Here is a 19,667-nt window from a genome sequence, read left to right as displayed (position 1 = left end):
GCTCGCAGCCTACACGCTGTGCCGGCCTGTTCCCCACGCCGTGCTCTTGGAGCTCGCAGCCTACACGCTCATAGAATCAATCACAGAATCCCTACAGTGTGGAAACAGGCCCTTCGGTCCAACAAGTCCACACCGAACCTCAGAGCATCCCACCCAGACCCATCCCCCTATAACCCACCTAATCTACACCTCCCTGAACACTACGGGCAATTTAGCATGGCCAATCCACCTAACCTACACATCTTTGGACTGTGGGAGGAAACCAGGGCACCCGAAGGAAACCCACGCAGACACGGGGAGAATGTGCAAACTCCACACAGACAGTCTCCAGTTCTGAAGGGTCACTGGTATCAAACCATTAACTGTTTTCTCTCAACTGATGCTGACAGACCTGTTGAGTTTCTCCAACAATTTGTTTTTGCTTGTTTTAGATCTCTAGTATCCGCTGTTCTTAGTTTTATTTTATTCATCAATTATAGTGAATCCCAGTGCCAATTCAAAAGGCCTTGGTTAAAGGGTTTTCAACTATCTTCAGCCAGAAGTGCCAAGTGGACAATCCATTTCAGCTTCCTCCGGAGGTTTCCTAGCATCCAGGGTGTAGTCAATTCTATTCATTCCACATACTATAAAGAAATTGCTTAGCATACTGGACACAACAAAGGCTTTGGTTGCAATGCTGAAGGCTTCTGTTCAAGAACCAGCCATGCTGCCAGCCAAGCTGTTTCAACACAACATCCATAAAAAAGCAGGACAAATCCAATCTGTTCTATCATTGTACTTTCAATCAGAGGCAAAGTGATGGAAGGTATCATTAACAGTACTATGGAGTGGCACTTACTCATCAATTACATTGATGCTGACTTTGGGCTCTGCAAGGACCACTCAACTCGGGAACTCATTACAGCTTGATCCAAACATCAACAAAATAGATGAATTCAAAAGTTGAAGTGAAAGTTACGGCTATTAACAGGAAGGTAGCATTTGACAAAGTATAGCCTCAAGTAGAGAGTAAGTAGCCCTGCTAAAGCTGAAATCAATGTGAATAAGGGGAAAACCCTATTCACTAGCAGAAGTCATACCTAGCACAAAGGAAAATCACAGTGCAGGAGTTCTTCAGGTTGATCCTCTGGGCCCAAACACCTTGATTTGCTCTATCATAAGCTCTGAAGTGGGTATTGCTGCTTCGTAAATAACGGGAATGGGACCGAAAATGCAGAAAATGAAACAGCTAACAAGTCCTGACCACCACTCAGATTTGGGATAACAAGTGCCAGGTAATATTCATGCCACACAAGAGGGGAAGCTATGGCCTAGTGGTATTATCGCTCGACTGTTAATCCAGAGACCCAGGTTCGAATCCTGCCATGGCAGACAGTGGAATTTGAATTCAATTAAATAAAAAATCTGGAATTAAGAGTCTAATGATGACAATGAACCCATTGCCAATTGTTGAAAAAACCTATCTGGTTCACTAATATTCTTTAGGAAGGAAACTGCCATCCTTACCGGTCTGGCCTACATGTGACTCCAGATGTTCAAGTGAGGTGGCTGACTCTTAACTGCCCTCTGGGCAATAAATGCTGGTCTAGCCAGGGATGCTCTCATCCCATGAATGAATATATATTAAAAAAATAAGGCAGTGACCATGTCCAATCAGAAAAGGTTTACTGCCTTCTTTCTCATTCAATGTTATTACAATTTTTGAATTTGCCATACTAGGAACATTTTGGGAGTTGCTCTGACCAGAAACTTAACCGGACCAGCCACATGTACACAGTGGCTATAAAACAAGCTGAAATACTGGAAATTCTGAAGCAAATAGCTCAACTCCTGACTCTCCAAAGCGTGGCCAACATCTACAAGTCACTAGTCAAAAGTGTGATGGAATACTCCCCACTTGCCTGGATGAGTGGAGCTCAAATATCTAAGAAGCTTGATACCACCCAGGACGAAGCAGCCTGCTTGAATGGCATCACATCCACTACCATCCATCCCCTCCACTACCACTACTCCATATAAGATACACTGCAGAAATTTACCAAAATTCCTTAGAATGCATCTTTTAAACTCAAAATAATTACCACCTAACAAAGCAATGGCAACAGGAAGGTAGCATTTGGCTTGGTCAATATTTGCCCCTCGTTCAACATAATGAAAAGAATCTCTGGTCATTACCATTGCTGTTTGTGGCAACTTGATATGGGCAAAATGCTTACCACATTTTTAAAATGCAACAATATTACACTTCAAAAACAATTTATTTACTGTTTTTTAAAAGGTATTAATAAATACAAATCCTTTGTGCTTTTTACCACTCAGTTCAAAGGCTTGCAAAACACTCAACTTATGCAAAGATAATTTAAAATAATTTCTTCTTGAAGATTGGAGATACTATCATCCTGAAGCCTTGGTAGAAACCTTAGTTTGTCAATTATTTTACCAACATCAAAATCTGTCATCTTACTCTGAGACCAAATGTTAATAGAGTAATTCTTAATAAAATGTACTTTACTGAAATTTATTTTCAATTTTAAACATGGTTTATCAAACAACTGGAGGGAAATAATGAGATGAAGGGAGTTCTTGGAATAAGAACATTTATTTTGTGCATTACCAAATCCATTAACATATTGCTTTTTGATATACCGTTTATTGAAATTAATAACACGTCCTCCAAACTTTCAATTAGACTATTCACAGCCTCTCAAACTCAATGATGAGGTCAACAATTTCACATTATCCTGTTTTCTGTGTGTTCCTTTTTCTTTGTTTGTTTTGGTTTCTTTTCCTTTCAGTTAGCTGTGTACCTGCGCTGTGCACATCCTTTGATTCTTTTCTTGCCTAATCTCTATTCCCTTCAAGACTGGAGGACTAATCTTTCTATGATTCAATCTCACCTGTCTACCATCATATCCACATGAATTTCATTTGTACTTGGCGCAATCATTCTTTGCTCAAAACCTAAAATTATCCCTAAGTTATCCCAGTTCTGATGAAAAGTCACAGGCCTTAAACGTTAACCCTGTTCCTTTCTCTCTACACAAATGCAGCCTAAACTGCTGAGTTATTTTTGAGAGTTTTCTGTTGTAATACCTCTGAATAACATGCAATCTGAATTAAAACAATTTCATAACTTGTGGAACTAGAATTTGAATGTCATCTGAGAAGTCTCTAACTCAAATTCTAATCTAGAAATTACTGCATAGCTTTAAACATTGGAACAATAGCATGGTGGTTATTGTTAAAGGCTTCCTAGCCATATGTAATTCTAGACTCACAGCAACTGCAATTGACTCTGAACAGTCCTATTAACAGTCAGTTGGAGGACAATTATGATTGGGCTATGTGCTGGCTACGTCAGCAAAACCCTCATCTTTTAAATGAATGAGTGATAACTCAACACGATATAATTTGCTGTGAAGATGACAAGTTGCCATTTCAATCCGATTCTATAACTGTCTTAATACCATCTAAGGACATTTTATACAGATTCATTGAAAGGCAATACTGGGTGTACTGCAAAAACACTTTCTGCAAAATTTCAACTATTTTCTTTTAACAGGGATGATGGCAGTTTCTATTGGATCCAATTGAAAATGTGAAGTTTTTCAGTTATTAATAAATGTTCTGCACATGAAGAAACTGTTAAATTACACTTGACAGAATCAACTTAATTCTATAAAGTTTTGTTTTTCAACAAATACATCGATTAGGTCTGTCAGTGGCTGGTAAGAAAGCTTGAATTTTTACAACACACTCACTTTTGTTCCCATTCTTTTGAAAATCCCACTTTGCAGAATAGGTTGAATATTCTGCCAGGGGTAGAATTGTGGATACGAGCTCACATTTTCCTCCACCACCCTTCACTGACACATCAAAATAACCTGTTAACCTCAGCAATTCAGACCTCATGTTCAAAACAGTTGTAAAGTGTGTGATGTGAAACACTTACTGCTGTCCAGGCATTGGCTGTACATCGTGAGCAAGTCCAACCGTGTTTGACCAAATCTGGTTGAATGCCATAACAACCTGCCAAAAGCAAAACAGCTGGTTAGAAACGTGTTTATTTATCCCCAAATCAGTATCTTAATAAAGCAGTTCCAGTGTGTTACTAATTAATCTTCATCTCCCTAGCATGCTGAGTTTAAGATTAGGCTTCACTGTTTAGCAAGGCTGAAACGATTCCCTGTGCAACTCTAAAATTAGTAGTTTCAAACCTGCAGAGCATAGCCACACTAAATGCTTGTTTATTGAAAACACTGGATTAAGCTTATGTGATCCTTTATCATTTAAAACTGTAAGAATATCATAATACAATTTGAATACCAGCATTTCTACTTATCCCAAAGCATAAGCTTAGATCCAAATACCCAACCAGAAAGTCTTAGAGCATTGTTGAGTGCATCAAGTGTAAACGGAAGATAAGTGTGTGGAACCACCTCTAAACCTAGTAAGACTGTGGCAAATAGATAGGACAAAACCAACTATAATTAAGTCAGCAATTTTATAACTGGTTTCTTGAACAACCAATGTTTTAGGCCAATGTTTGCCTCTCTATAGCAAAAAGGAATTTTAATTGAATTGCCCTGATGACACAGTGGGATCTACTGGTTGCAGTATGCCAATCTTGAAGAATCAAATTTCCACCCTAACTGCCTCCAGAATTTGAAACTCTATGCCTATGTTTAACAGATGTTGGATGGGCACAAGCGTGATCATAATACAATCAGAGTTGGCAATTAAACACATAGATATGATCATTTTACTACAAAGACGCTTTAATAACGGTGTCTTCAATGCAGGTTTGATCTTCCTTATGAAACGAGGAAGCAACAAAGTGTCTGACAAAGAGAAGGTCAGTTTTGTTTTTGGGAGTATGTGAAGAGGTGAAGAATCTTATCAACTCCAGATTTCAAAACTATCTTGAAATAATAAATTCGGGATCAGACTTGCACATTTTCACTGCTGGCAGGTTCTTCCAATCGCCAGAGCATTAATGATTTGTCCCTATATTTAAAATAGATATACAACTAATGGATCAAAATTTAAAAATGAGGAGCTATGATGTTTAGAACATGCTGTGATCCCACTCCATAGTTACTTTGTTCATTGGGTTGAGGAGCAGCTTCTGTGATTGACCTGGAAAACTGAAATCACTAGAAACTACAGTTCGAATGCAAATAGATTCAATTTGAACGCCAAAAAAAAACAACAGAAAAATCCCCAGAGCACAAATAAAGAGAGAGAAAATATGTAATCAACAATGGTCTAACAGACCTCATGAGGAACAGGCAATCTGTGGAGCTAAAACCAACTGCTGCTGCTATATGAATCAGTGTAAACACGAGTACGAATTTATATCCACTTCTCCTATTCTAGAAATTCAATTTATACAGTGACATTTGTCGGAATGAGTTGAAATACAGGAGTTCACTTTTGACCTTTCTCAGTCAGACAGTACATAAAATTTTGTATTTGTGCATCTAAATTCAATGTCTCACAGATCACTTATTTAGAAACTTGGTTGTTAGAATAGTTTATATTTGGTTTTTTCATCATCACAATTAACTCACAAATAAGAGCAGGGTATATTATGCTTCGTACAAGTGTCAGCTTTGCTCATTGGGAGCACTCTTCCCTGAGTCAGTTGACTGGGAATTCCAACAGGTTGCTGCAGATAATCTAGACAGATGCTAGTGCAGAACTGAGAGAGTTTTGCTGATTCATTCACAGGATTAGGGTTAGCATTTACTTACCGTCCAAACTGTCCTTGAGAAGGGTTGGGAAGGTACCTTCCAAATACAACTGAGTAGCTGACTGAGCCATTTCAGAGGGTGGTTGATACTCTGTGTACTGGCTTGGAGATTGGAATCACACACAAGTCAGATCTGGCAAAGGTGAAACTTTCCTTCCCTAAAGAACATTAGTGAACTGGATGGGTTTTTATGTCAATGCGGTAATCTTTATGTGATCACTACCAACACAAGCTTTTTATTCCATTGATTTAATTGATGCTCATGAGGAGTTGAACTCCAGGTTTCCAGATTAGTCTGATAAACTGGATCACTAGTCCAATAACAAAGCCACTATGCTGTACCAACTCGAGTCCTGCACTGTCAAAAGTTCTGCTCTTGGTTGAACTACCAAATCCCTTCTAAAGCTCCTGCCCTTCACCTTAAAATTATGCCCCCTCATTTAAATGCCACATTGAATGACTGTCTATAAAGTGTGTGCTTTTTGAACAAAATAGAATGTATCTGCAAATACAAATTCGCCCAATAGATGGGAGAGTGAGGGGGATGAGAGAGTGAGGGTGAGGGAGGGGGTGAGAGGAAGTGTGGGAGTGAGTTTGATCAGGCGCTCTCTCCTGCTACCCTGTTTGTGGGACCTTGCTGTTTTTGCTGACATAAAAGCAGCAACCAACCAGCTCCCTCTGTGCTGCCTGAGTGCATGGCAATGGAATAACCAGCTTATGTGCCAAAGGACAGAGAAGTTGTTCACAAGCAATATTCTCTTTAAGATGCCCAGCTATATGTCAATTTCAGAAGGACCATGCACCCCACAAACAGGCCATGCACAGCTAACAGGATTTTGAGGGAACGATGGCAAGAACTACTTTAAGTGTAAGTAACTGACTGTGACTAGGGTTTGAAGCAAGTGTACTAAGATGGCTCCTCTTCACTAGTATTCTGACTTTAAGATATCTCTCAAGGAAGATGTTGTTTGCTTGTGGTTCTGTTTGCACTGAAAAGTTAAGCAACAATTACGACCTCACAGTTACAATTCACTTAAATGGTAGAGATATTGATTCAAAAAGGTGTGAAAGTGCTTTACTTTAAAATCAATTCATTATATATCAAATCCTCTTTCATGTTCTATGGAAGATCTCTGTCTAAACTGGCAGAGACATGACCCACGAACAGATCTCTGCTAATCCTGTTGAGTTTGTGGTCAATAAAGTGCACGACCAGAGCCAGCAGGAATTTGACAGCATCAGGTTGTCACTTCACTGTTTTGGAAAACTGTGGGGAGAAGCTAACACTCTCATTTCTGACTGGAGGTAATTTTAATTGGTAAAGGATGTCAACAGGTCAGCATCAAAGGCTGGATTTTCAGCTGACATAGGTAGTGGAATTCCTGAAATTTCCTGGCTTGGCTTTCGTGCCTTGGGAGCAAGCACAAGCACATGCAGGACTTTTGTTCTAGGGAATGAGTGCAGAGAATTAAGATGCTAATAGGAAGCAATCCCAGCACCTTTGAAAGTAGTTTGGAGGGATTCACTAGGTACCTAACTGAGGTGCTCTGTCACTTCATCCATTTGAACTAATGGCAGCAAAACAAAACACTGCCCTCTTGCTGTCACTCCTCACACACTTCCCACACATTCCCATTCCCCAACCATGCCAATTCACACCACCCTTGCCCCCCAAATTGTTGGCGACATCCAGGGAGCAATCTCAGGTAGCAAAGGTGAATTTAGGTTTGAGCTTGGGTATGCATCCATGTTTGGGAGTGGTGGGAGCTTTGTGTATGTGCATCTGGGGGGAGGTGCAGGAAGATTGCTTGTTCACAGATCCTCGAAAGCAACAGGATAGGTCATTAGAGGGGTTAAGGAGCCATAGGGGATCCTTGCCTTTATCAGTTGTAGCATAAATTATAAGAGCAAGGAGGTTATGTTGGAGCTGCACAAAACGTTGGTTAGGCTACAACTGGAGTATTATGTGCAGTTCTGGTGATCACACTATAGGAAGAACATGATTATACTGGAGAGGGTGTAGAGGGGATTCTCTAGGATGTTCAATGGAGAGTGCAGGAGGGCATGCCAAGAGCAGCACCAGGCATAACTGAAGATGAGGTGTTAACCTGGTGAAGCCACCAAACAGGACTACCTGATTGCCAAATAGCATAAGCAGCAAGTGATAGACAGAGCTAAGCAATCCCACAACCAACGGGTCAGATCTAAGCTCAGCAGTCCTGCCACATCCAGTCGTGAATGGCGACGGACGATTAAAACTCACTGGAGAAAAGGCTCCACAAATATCCCCCATCCTCAATGATGGAAGAGCCTAGCACATCAGTGCAAAAAACAAGGTTGAAGCTTTCGTAGCAATCTTCAGCCAGAAGTGCCGAGCGGATGATCCATCTCGGTTCCTCCAGTGGTCCCCAGCATTACAGATACCAGTCTTTTACCAATTCAATTCACTCCACGTGATATCAAGTTAACTGTTAGAGACACTGGATACTGCAAAGGCTACAGGCCCAGACAACATTGAGGCAGTAGTATTGAAGATTTGTGCTCCAGAACTCGCTGCTCTCCTAGCCAAGCTGTCCAGTTACAACACTGGTATCTACCCAACAATGTGGAAAATAGCCGGAGTATATCCTGTATATATAAAACAAGACAAATACAACCCGGCCAATCACCATCCCATCAGTTTACTCTTGATCGTTAGTAAACTGATGGAAGGAGTCATCAACAGTGCTATCAAATAGCACCTGCTCAGCAATAAATTGTGCAGTGACGCCCAGTTTGGGTTCTGCCAGGGCCACTCAGCTCCTGACTTCATTACAGCCTTGGTTCAAACATAGATAAAAGAGCTGAATTCCAGAAGTGATGCGAGAATGACAGCCCTTGACATCTTGTGGAGATGCTGGTGTTGGACTGGGGTGGATAAGGTCAGAAATCACACGACATCAGGTTATAGTCCAAACGGTTTGTTTGAAAACACAAAGTTTCGAACTGTAGCCCCTTCATCAGGTGAAGTGAGAAAGAAGCACACAGAATTTACAAGTAAAAGATCAAAAGGGTCACACACTGATGAGGATGTTGTTAAATCTTTAATCAGTTAGAAGGTTTTAAATCGATTAATATGTAGCAGGAGAGCAGGATATTGCTTGTGAACAACTTGTGTGTCCTTTGGCACATAACCTGGTTTTTGTGTTGATGTATACTTGATGGGCTAAAGGGCCTCTTCTGTACTGAGACTCTAGGATGCTTGGTGCAGACTTAAAGGCTGAATGTTTCATTTCGCATGCCTCATTCTATCCTGGTTTATATTCTGTACTTTCATGAGGTTTTTAACGTTGTTAGAGTGCGCAATTGGACAGAAACCCATGACAGATGACTCAGCTTCAATGGCATTTTATCACTCTGCTATTCATATATTTTTAATGAATTCAAGAATTTTAATATTCAAACAGAATATTCACTTCCAAAACATATTATTACCATGCCCTTTGTGATGCAGATTAACACAAATTGCACATTTTTCAAGATAGGACTGATGGTCCATTCATTCTGAAGATATATTTGTTTGAGTTGGGAACTACTTACTAGCATGCACCTGAAGACAGCATTTTGAACAGGAAATGAGCAAGCTGGTCCCATCATCACCAATGTACGAATTTGTTGGTAAAGGCTCCGTGTTTTCTCCACCTGACGTGAAACACATTTCTGGGATGATTGGCTTTGTCTTTTGCCCAACCTTAGCAGTTATTTTCCAGGAATTTCCATCTGCTGCAAAAGTGTCCTGAACAGTATCTCTTTCAGGCTTCAAAAGAAAGAAACAGCTTTTGTAAAAAAATAAATCAAAAGCATTCAATTTTTCATTATTTTACAATTAGAACCCACAGCAGATGACGTACAACTGAATCTAAGATTTTTCTACATGCATGGAAAATATTAAACGAGCGATCTCAGAGACCAGTAGAGCAGAACAAATTGTCCGCATCCTGTGTTGTTGCTCTCAGGGGTGTCCATCAAACTGACAGGCAGGAATGGGAAAGCAACTGCTGCCCAGGGATAGAAGAAAATGCATGGAACATAATTTATCCACACAACTGTATCTGACCCATACAACCTGCCTGTTAGAAAAATTAATACCTCAAAAATCCCAAGGACAACACATTAAATCAATTTCACCACATCCTCTTTCCAATGGTATTTTTAACATTATGGTCAATGACAGGAGCTTTCTGCATTTCCTCTTATTTAAATAAAGGATACAGTATCATATAGTTATAGAGATGTACAGCACCTAAACAGACCCTTCTGTCCAACTCGTCAATGCCAATCATATATCCTAAAGAAATCTAGTCCTATTTGCCCCCGTTTGGCCCATTTCCCTCTAAACCCTTTCTATTCATATAGCCATCTAGATGCCTTTTAAATGTTGTAATTGAACCAGCCTCCACTACTTCCTCTGGCAGCTCATTCCATACACGCACCATCCTCTGTGTCAAAAAGTTGCCTCCTTAGGTCCCTTTTAAATCTATTCCCCTCACCTTAAACTTGTACCTGCTAGTTTTGGACTCCCCCACCTTAAGGAAAAGGCCTTGTCTATTTACCCTATCCAGGCCCTCATGATTTTATAAACTTCTATAAAGTCACCCCGCAGCCTCTGATGTTTCGGGGAAAATAGCTGCAGCCTATAGCTCAAACTCTCCAAACCCTGGCAACATTCTTGTATATCTTTCAAGTTTCACAACATCCTTCCTATGGCAAGGAGACCAGGACTGCATGCAGTATTCCAAACGTGGTCTAACCAATGTCCTGTACAGCTGCTGCATGACCTCCCAACTCCCATACTCAATGCACTGACCAATAAAGGCAAGTGTACCAAATGCCTTATTCACTATCCTGTCTACCTGGTTCCACTTTCAAGGAACTATGAACTTGCACTCCAAAGTCTCATGATAACATAATTTTACAGTTATTTCCTAAGATATCCAGGAAGTCTTCTTTTAATCTAGGCTGATACTGTAGCACAGTACTACATGGTTAAAGTACTGTCTGCCAGGAGAGAAGTTAAATTAAGGTCCCCTTTTCACATGTTTCAATCCTAGGTAACAAATGCATGAGAAGCAGAGAGTTCTTCTCCTGTCCTGACCAATGTTTTTCCCTCAATATATATTTTTTTAAAAACTATTTTTTCATCTCGTGGCTGACAGAGATGTTACTGGTATGGAAATGCTAACATATTTGTCCTCTTACCAACAGTCACTATACTCCAAACGTAAATTGCAGCATGAAGCTTTGAGATATTTCAACTGAATAGTACAATATCATGAAAATAAAAGTATTCCTTTCTTTGCTGAAATAGATGACATCGAAATTAGTTGGATACTAGATTGCATACAACAAAAATATGTTTGAAAATAAAACTGGCTGTACCCAAAGAGCACACAAAAGTGTGAACCTAGTATGAGCATTAAAAAACAACTGAAAGTGGATGGTTCCATTGTCTAAAGCTTGCTATTTCAGTTTAGTCTGATAAATGATGTGCGCACAAATGACAATATTGCATCTGACAAAATATTCAGACAAGGAGAAATAGCACACAGACAGGAAAAAAACAGAAGATTAGATTGTTCTCTTTATAGTATGTACATCCTTGGAAGCATGTGTAATTTTGAAAGCAGCCAAGCAGCTGTTACATGTCTTACACAGAGGTCAAGCTTAAATGCAAGAAATTCAGTGCTATGATTCTACTTGTGCTATCATACAGGTCAGCCAGCTAAGAGGCTCCAGTGTTGCTGGTGGTAAAAGATGGGATTTGTGCAGATCCAATCCAGCAATCACTGATGCAGTAGTCAAGTCAAAAAGTTAAATATTTTGGAACTGTACAGTTTTTATAAGCGTGGGAGTGAACAAGCCACAAGGGAGTCAATTCTTCTTGATATCATTACTGGATTGGCTTTTCACTGCAAAGATTAAAAAATGTCTACCTAACAGCCATTCTTTTTCCCCTGCATCCGTTCAAGTGATTTAGTGGGATTGCTGTAAACTCAGATGAACTGCATTTCCATGTACTTAATGCTATTGCGCAAATATTTCATTTGTCTTGCCTCTCTCCTCTCCAATGAGATTTTATCAAGTCAATGTTATACGAACAGGTTTCAAGATGATTTTCAATTATTTGAAGGTGTCAAACTCTGTGTCTTTGGGTAATGTAGAACAAAATTCAATTCAAAACCAATCTCACTTTAATCAAAGTTTGTTGTGAATGTTACATGCACACAATAAATGTTCTTCCATCAATTATAGAAAGACTCGTGCTTAGACATTACTACTTCCAACTACAAGTGAAAATGGAGATAGACTTAAACTCCAGAAACAAGTGTTGGAAAGTCAGATTTATTAACTTTTTCTACATTTTCCTTTCAAACACCACTACATCCTCAAGACTTTATTTTTAAATTAGGGAATGTATTTGTCTTCTATCGTATTTTTTGGTAACAGATCACTGGTTGCATTTGCTTTTGGCTCAAAGATTTTTTTTTCTGATAAGACTATTTACAAACAACAATTTGCATTTATACAGATTCTTTAAAGTAACAAGTATTCCTAGGCACTTTGCAGAGGCACAAGGATAAAGCTGACAATTATAATGATGATCAAATGTTTGCTTGGAGATGATTTAAAGGAAGATCTCAAAAGGAATAGGTGTGGAGAGAGGACAGGCTTTGGAGAGTAAATTCTAGTTTGTGAGGCATAACTTGTCGAAAGTTCTCATCAGGGTAGGTCAAAATGAAGGGAGTAATGTGCACATTGTATGAACAAGGAGAACTGAGAAGTTAACATGAATAACAGGTCAGCAGAGACGGCAAGGGTCAAGGCCACAGGGTGTCCTAAATTTAAAATATTAAATCCAAGGTACAAGCAAACCAGAAGCTAATGTGGTCAGTGAGGAGGAAAGATGAATGCATTTGCTGTAGTTGATAATATGGAAGCAGAGTTTTGGGTGAGCTGAGATTTAATGGGGTTGGATGGGAGACTAATCAGGACAGCATTCAATTAGGTGCATTTAGTGCCATTAAACAGTTTCAGTAGCAGAGGACAGACTGTGGTACAGGGGGAGGTGGGTACTATAACAGAGCTTGGATGAAGGTGGTCTTTACAGGAGGCAAAGCACACTGGTCTTGATAATGAAGGTTGGAGATGAGTTGGAGGTGAATTGATAGTTTAAAATGACAACGTTTATGCTCTTTGCTTTAATTTGCCGTTAATCCTCCCACTCACTGCATAGTTACAGTAAGAACAACTTTTAAGGCCAGGGATAGAAGGGTACACCATCAGTTCCATTATGAAAAAGTGAACAGTAGGCTTTAATACAGAAATATTTAAAAGCTACAAATAAATTAATTTTAATTTCTAGATTTAAAAGTCATTTTGTTTGAACATTGAATTCTCATGACATCTGGAAACTAACTTAGAGGAATTACTAAACAAGACTAAATTATCACTAGAGTCATTGATGTGAGGTGTTCGAGTGACTTTTTTTGTAATATCAACTATGTTTGTTAATTCAGTTCCCTCACAACTGGGATGAGGAATTCTTCCAAACCAGATCGAAGTTGATGATATTGCACGTTCTCTCTTTAATAGCTTGCTTTTTTGTATTGAAAACCTTTATAATCTGCACATATTCAAAGATTTTTTGTTGTTATTTTTTAGTGGTTACAAAATAAGAACTCTAGCAATTTGAATTAGGATTGCTATAAAACCCAACTTAAGTTCAACAGATACAGGATTTGAGCAAGAATTTAGTATATTGGCCCTAATGCTGAAGTTTGTAAACAAAATTGGATTGTAGAGATTATACTGCAAAGGTAAAAACAAAAACTGTAAATGTTTGAAATTAACAGTTGGCTTATCAGCATCTAAAAACAGACAAGAGAATTTAGCTTTTCGCATGAAAACCTCTCATCAAACCACTGAGGGCTTCCAGCATTTTCTGACAGACTCAATATATCACCTGTTTGTAACACCAGACACAGAGCAATGAATAATTGTAAATCACCCTTGCCTGAAATTCTGTAAGGTTAAAGGTAAAACTGCAGCTCTATTGTCAGGTTCAAATAGATGAACTCGCACTAATCACATATCCGCTAGCAAATACTCCCTTGGCATTTATCCATTTGAATGTGGTTAAAAATGTTGGTTAATTGCTAATTCTTTGTTATGATCAGTAATAGCTCAAAACTAACCATATCTATAGGAATCAAAAGATAGAAATCTTAGAAATACAATGTAAATTACTTGATAAGATCACTATCATATTTTGTTGATTGAGTGGCTGCTGACTCCTAGTACACACAAAGATCCCCTGATATGCCCAGTAGCAGGTGATGTGGATCAGGCTGCTATTGAAAGTACATGTTTGCTAGAGAGGGGTTAGTTAATGTTTTGTTCCTGTCAAGTTTTGTACATTCACCCTTATGTAACTTTTCAATTTTAAATCATTAAAAATTCCCAACACACTTAATTGCAGCTGTTTTTCAACAACCCAGATGAGCTGCTAAGAAAGTGAGGTTTGTCCACTAAATACGACATCCCCATAGATACAGCAATAGATGAGGCAGATCTGCCAATTCTAGCATTTCAAAAAAGTCAAAGGACACCATCTTCCTTAAAGATACTGGTTGATATTTTTCTTTGTTTACAAGAATGCACTTTTCTTTTTCAACATAGCAGCTGTTTTGCTACTGTTTAGAACTGAAAAAATGAAGTATCACTTCTAAGCTATATAGGCCAAGATTCTACATCTGCATTTATTGACTATTTGAGCTATGGTGCATTTGGTGCACTCCCATAGGTTTCCACTCATTGCTGGTACAGCAATTCTTATTGGAAATGCAGACCAAATCCCAGTTACAGAGCCTAAATGTGTCTCTTGTTGAGGTGTGTACACAGAATAAAGGACACTTCTCCAAATACCAAAAGTCAACCATTGCCAAGGAACCACATACGCTGGCAAGTGGTCAGTGTTGACTCAGTTTTCCTGGAATTCAAAAGATATTCACTTTCCCAAGAGAAAAGTAAAATCTATTAAGGATTCAGACTCCTCAAACCTAGACAGAAATATATTAGAAATTAAAATTTTGAATGATACTCATTCTCCCACCATAAAAAGGAACGATTGAAATTCCACCAAACAGCAAAATCTACAGTTAAACATGAAAAGGAAGGCATCGATACAAAAAAAGACAACAAAATGAATTGTATAGACGTATATCCCTTTCCTTCCAAGAAATGTGCGTGAAGATGAAAAGGCCACATTAAGTATGAAAGTATGACAAAGACAAATCGAGAAGCACTGATTAAATAACGCAAGTTTAAAGAATTTAGAATATTCCTACTTTCTGAAAAGAAACCAGTGTGCGTTTACCATAGATTATGGCTTACAAGTTGGCTTTTGAAGCTTTTAAAATTCCTTCAAGGAACAGGGGTCAATTTATACAAAGTGTAAAAAATACAAAACGGTGTTGCTGGTAACTATTTTGACATGTGAAAATATTCTTTTTGTCAACCGCCACATACAGACTGCTGTGCCTCAAACTTCTGCTCATTTTTTTGGCAACACGGTCCTTATCATCCATTCAATCCCATGGCCTGAATCAGAAGCCAAGTATAACCCTGTATTTCTGTACCCAAAAACTGAAGCCAACTCCTAATTCACATGCAATCATGCATTTATTAACTGAGCAGGGAGTAGACTTATTTGTCAAGTAGTAGTCTAAACATGCACTATGAAATCTAAAAACAAGGCAAGTCCTAAATACTTTGTCAACTCTCCACTGTGATCTAAGAAAATCTTTCCAAATTAAGGGACTTGTATTCCAAGCATTTGATACAATAAGTCACTGAAATTTAGATTTACAACTTTGTAATTTCTTGCAGTCTTGGATACAATAGCTACCATACCAAGATTCGATGCATCCGGTTAGGATGCTTTCTATGGTGCATCTATAAGAATTGGTAACTATCATTGTGGACATGTCAAATTTCCTTAGCCTTCTGAGGAAGTAGAGACATTGGTGTGGTTTCTTAACCATAGAGTTGATGTAGATGGATCAAGACAGATTGTTAGTTATATTTACTCCTAGGAATAGGGAGCTCTTGACCATCTCCACCTCAGCACCAATCTACGACGCAAACCAGCCTTCCATCCAGTGACTCAGTCTATACTTGCTGTACCTGCCAACATCAAAAACCCCTCCCACTCCGGTTATACTCTCTTCCACCTTCTTGCATCAGGCAGACAATACAAAAATTTGAAAACACGTATGAACAGATTCAAGAACAGCTTCTTCCCCACTTATCAATTCTAATAAGAGGTCAGTTCAAAAATCCGATCTTTCTCTGCACCTTCTCTACAGCTGTTCTGCATTCTGTTCTATTTAACTGACGTACTTATGTAAGGTATGATTTGCCAGGGTAGCACACAAAACAATACTTTTCGCTGTATCTTGGTACATGAAATAATAAAGCAAATTAAATCAAAATCTTTCGAATAACAAATTTAATTCACAGAACATTGTATAATCAGGTACAGTTTGCTGCTAACTTTTAAATGAACCCAGAATTTCATGATATGAAACATCTTTGGCTTGGAATTGTTAACACACTGCCAGAGACAAATAAATGTTAAGCAAAAAAATAAAATTCGTTAAATGTTTCATTTACTATTATAAGGCACTACCAAAGATTTATTATAGTAAAATCAATACATTTAGTTTCCAGAAAGGCTATCAAGGGATATGGATCAAAGGCAGGCAAATGAATTTGAGTTGCAAGTCAGCTGTGATCGAACTGCAATGATCAAACTGAATGGCAGAATAGGTGTTGATTAGCAATTCTATGTTATCACTTTGGTGCTTTCTTAAAAAACAATGCATACAAAGTTATTCAAATAAGCCCTCGTGATAATTCCTGTCCTGGGTTGCAGCATATTTATACAGAAATCACTACCAACATATACTTGAATATTGCAAATAATTATTTTCCATTGTTAGGCTGACAACCAGTTGCATTTAAATTACTGTCATTGGAACTGCATGTCTTGCAAATTGCTGCAGCACAACAGTCTAACCTTCTCACTAATTGATACCTGAGAAAATTGTGGAAATCTTTTATTAAAAAATTGATGTCTCAGAGGATAAATGCATTTTTGCTTAGCGCACAGATTTGAAGTTGCCTTCCCTGGTCCATATTTACATAGTTACTTGATCTCAACCCAGGCCAACATTTGTGCTGTTCCAACTAACCTCTGCTTCCTCATGTTAAGTACACAAAAATAATGCCAGAGTTCCCTTCCTAACCATGATGCAGTGACTTTTGATGGAATGTATGCTTTGCATTGACAAGAGGTAAGCACAGATGCTGTCATTTGTTATATATGGCTGTTTATGAGCTAGAGGGAAAGAAATCAGCCCAAGGAATTGACCAAACACCCAATCATTGCTTTTAAGAGAAAAGCAGAGATCTCAAAAAAAAAGAAACATACAAAAGGTGTGGAAGCAGCAACCAAAACAAATCTAATGATTCAACTTTTCATAATTGTTAAAGTACTAAAACAAACTGTTTAGACTATCAAGAATTTCATCAAGAGTCACAGTTCAATCCATCAATCTTCATAACCTTTATTGTTCCTTTTCAAGCTAATATCCGAGGTTTCTTTAAAATAAAGATCTTTCTCAGCTTATATTTGACAACAATGACAGAATCCCATATTTTATCATCCCTCTATGCACTTGGGTTTTAAGCTGAAGGTATCTGCAGCCTATTGAAAAAACGCTTTCTTCCTGCACGCCACACACACGCACACACTCAAATCGTGAAACATTATATTAAGTAAAAATAAGTTTATGCAGTCTCAACATACTGCCATTAAGCCCAGGTCAACATCAAAAACCTTCCAACAATTTGTCAGAAGTTAGCACTAAACTGGCAATCTCATTCACACAGCATGGTGGCTCAGTGGTTAGCACTGCTGCCTCACAGTGCCAGGGACCTGGGTTCAATTCTACCCTTGGGTGACTGTCTATGAGGAGTTTGCACATTCTCCCTCTGTCTGCATGGGTTTCCTCCCACAGTCCAAAGATGTGCAGGCTAGGTGGATGGGCCATACTAAATTACCCCGTAGTGTTCAGGGATGTGTAGATTAGATGGGTTATGGGGGGATGGGTCTGGGTGGCATGTTTTGAGGGTCAGTGTGGACATGTTGGGCTGAAGGGCCTGTTTCCACACCGTAGGGATTGCATGTGATGGAAATGTACTGACACAAAATAGTGCAGCATAGGGTACCTTACCAAGATTTGGGGTGTATTGGTAAAACAGGATATACAGAACTTTACACAGAATCTAACCATGTGACAAACCTGTAGTGATAGAAGTGGAAAAATGTTCCCCTATCCTCACCAGTGATGATGACAACTACTTTGAAAATCCAATTGTTGGGCCATAAATGGTCATTTCCTCCAACATGCTTTTATTTTAGGGCGTCCAGTAATGTGGTAGCCTTCAGTCTTGCAAGACAATGGTTTGCATTGTGGTGTTCACCTGCACATTAAGCAACTCCTGAGGAGGCACTCCACTCTAGCAGACTCTGCTGCATTTGCTGCACAGGGCAACAGTGTCTAATAAGGTGCACAATGCTCTGGCCTCTATTTTCTGAAGGATCCTGTTTTGGCCTGCTGAGCCTTTTGTTTGTGTCACTCCTTCCAAAGCCGTTCAAGGGGTCACAGTCATCAGCAACTGCCTCACAGTTGGCAGTGTCAATGCCTCTCAACTTTATATTTTACTGGCATGCATCTTTGTAGCAGAGGTATGCAAGTCCAAGTACTCATGAGCAACTCAAGTTTTTCAAAACAAAAAGCCCCCAGAATAGAAGACTCCTTCTATTATCTCAATTACAGTTCCTCACATCCCGCTTCTTCCAAAGACTCAATTTTCCCAGTATTCCTGTCTCTCATATCTCTTCCGACAATGCCACCTTCCATCAGAGCATTTCTGAAGTGTTCTCCTTTATAACTTCAAATTAGATTGTCCTCCAGCATGGGTGACCTCACTAGTGCAGATATAATGGGCCAACGGGCTCTTTTGTGCGCTGTAGATCTCCAAGACAGGGCCATCAACCATGTCAATCCATCTCCCACTCTCCTGCCCTCAGCCCTCTACATAATTAACTTAAATCTGTCGTTGGGAAAACATTGGCACTTATTATGAAGGATGTAATGGCAGGGCATTTAGAAACACTTAATACAATCAAAAACAAACAAACAGTCAGCAAGGTGAAATCACAAGTGAAAACTTTACTACCATTGTTTAGGGAGGCAATAAGTAGGTTAGATGAAGTGGAACCAGTGGATGCAACAAATTTGAATTTCCAGATTGCATTTAATAAAGTCCCATACAAAAGGCTATTCAAGACAAGAGCCCCAGGTGTTGAGGCTAATACGTTAGCATGGATAGAGGACTGCTAACTAATAGGAGAGACACAGTTGGGATATAGGTGGCATTTTTAGGATAACAATCTGTAACTAGTAAAGAGACACGGGGATCAATGCTGGGGCCACAATTATTTAAAATATATTTTGATAATTTGGATGATTGAAGTGAATGCACTATAGCCAAGTTTGCAGATCATACAAAACAGGTGGGTAGGCAAGCATTGAGGACAACACAAAGACTCTATAGAGGGATCTAAACAGGTTAAGTAAATGGACAAAAACTGGGCAGATAGTATAGAATAGGGGAAAATATGAGGTTACGTACTTTAGCAGGAAGAACAAGAAAAGAGTTGAATATTATTTAAATGGAGAACAGCTGCGGAAAGCTCCGGTGCAGGCTGGTTTCGGAGTCCTAGCACATGAAACTCAAAAAG

General features: G+C 39.0%; 1 protein-coding gene across 1 annotated transcript in view; it reads right to left on the bottom strand.

Annotated features, from left to right (window-relative positions):
- LOC109935489 (lysine-specific demethylase 4B-like) overlaps positions 1-19,667 on the bottom strand; it is a 112,525-nt gene that overhangs the window by 42,852 nt on the left and 50,006 nt on the right. The window contains exons 7-8 of the mRNA XM_048613895.1: positions 9,335-9,551; positions 3,953-4,029 (exon numbers count right to left, since the gene is read on the bottom strand). Of these exons, the coding sequence (XP_048469852.1) occupies positions 3,953-4,029; positions 9,335-9,551 (294 nt within the window). The remainder of the gene's footprint in view (positions 1-3,952; positions 4,030-9,334; positions 9,552-19,667) is intronic.

The sequence above is a fragment of the Rhincodon typus genome, chromosome 29 (genome assembly GCF_021869965.1).
Source record: "Rhincodon typus isolate 14 chromosome 29, sRhiTyp1.1, whole genome shotgun sequence".
NCBI lineage: Eukaryota > Metazoa > Chordata > Chondrichthyes > Orectolobiformes > Rhincodontidae > Rhincodon > Rhincodon typus.
The sequence above is the reverse complement of the archived record's forward strand: the minus strand, read 5'-3'. Positions and strand labels throughout refer to the sequence as shown.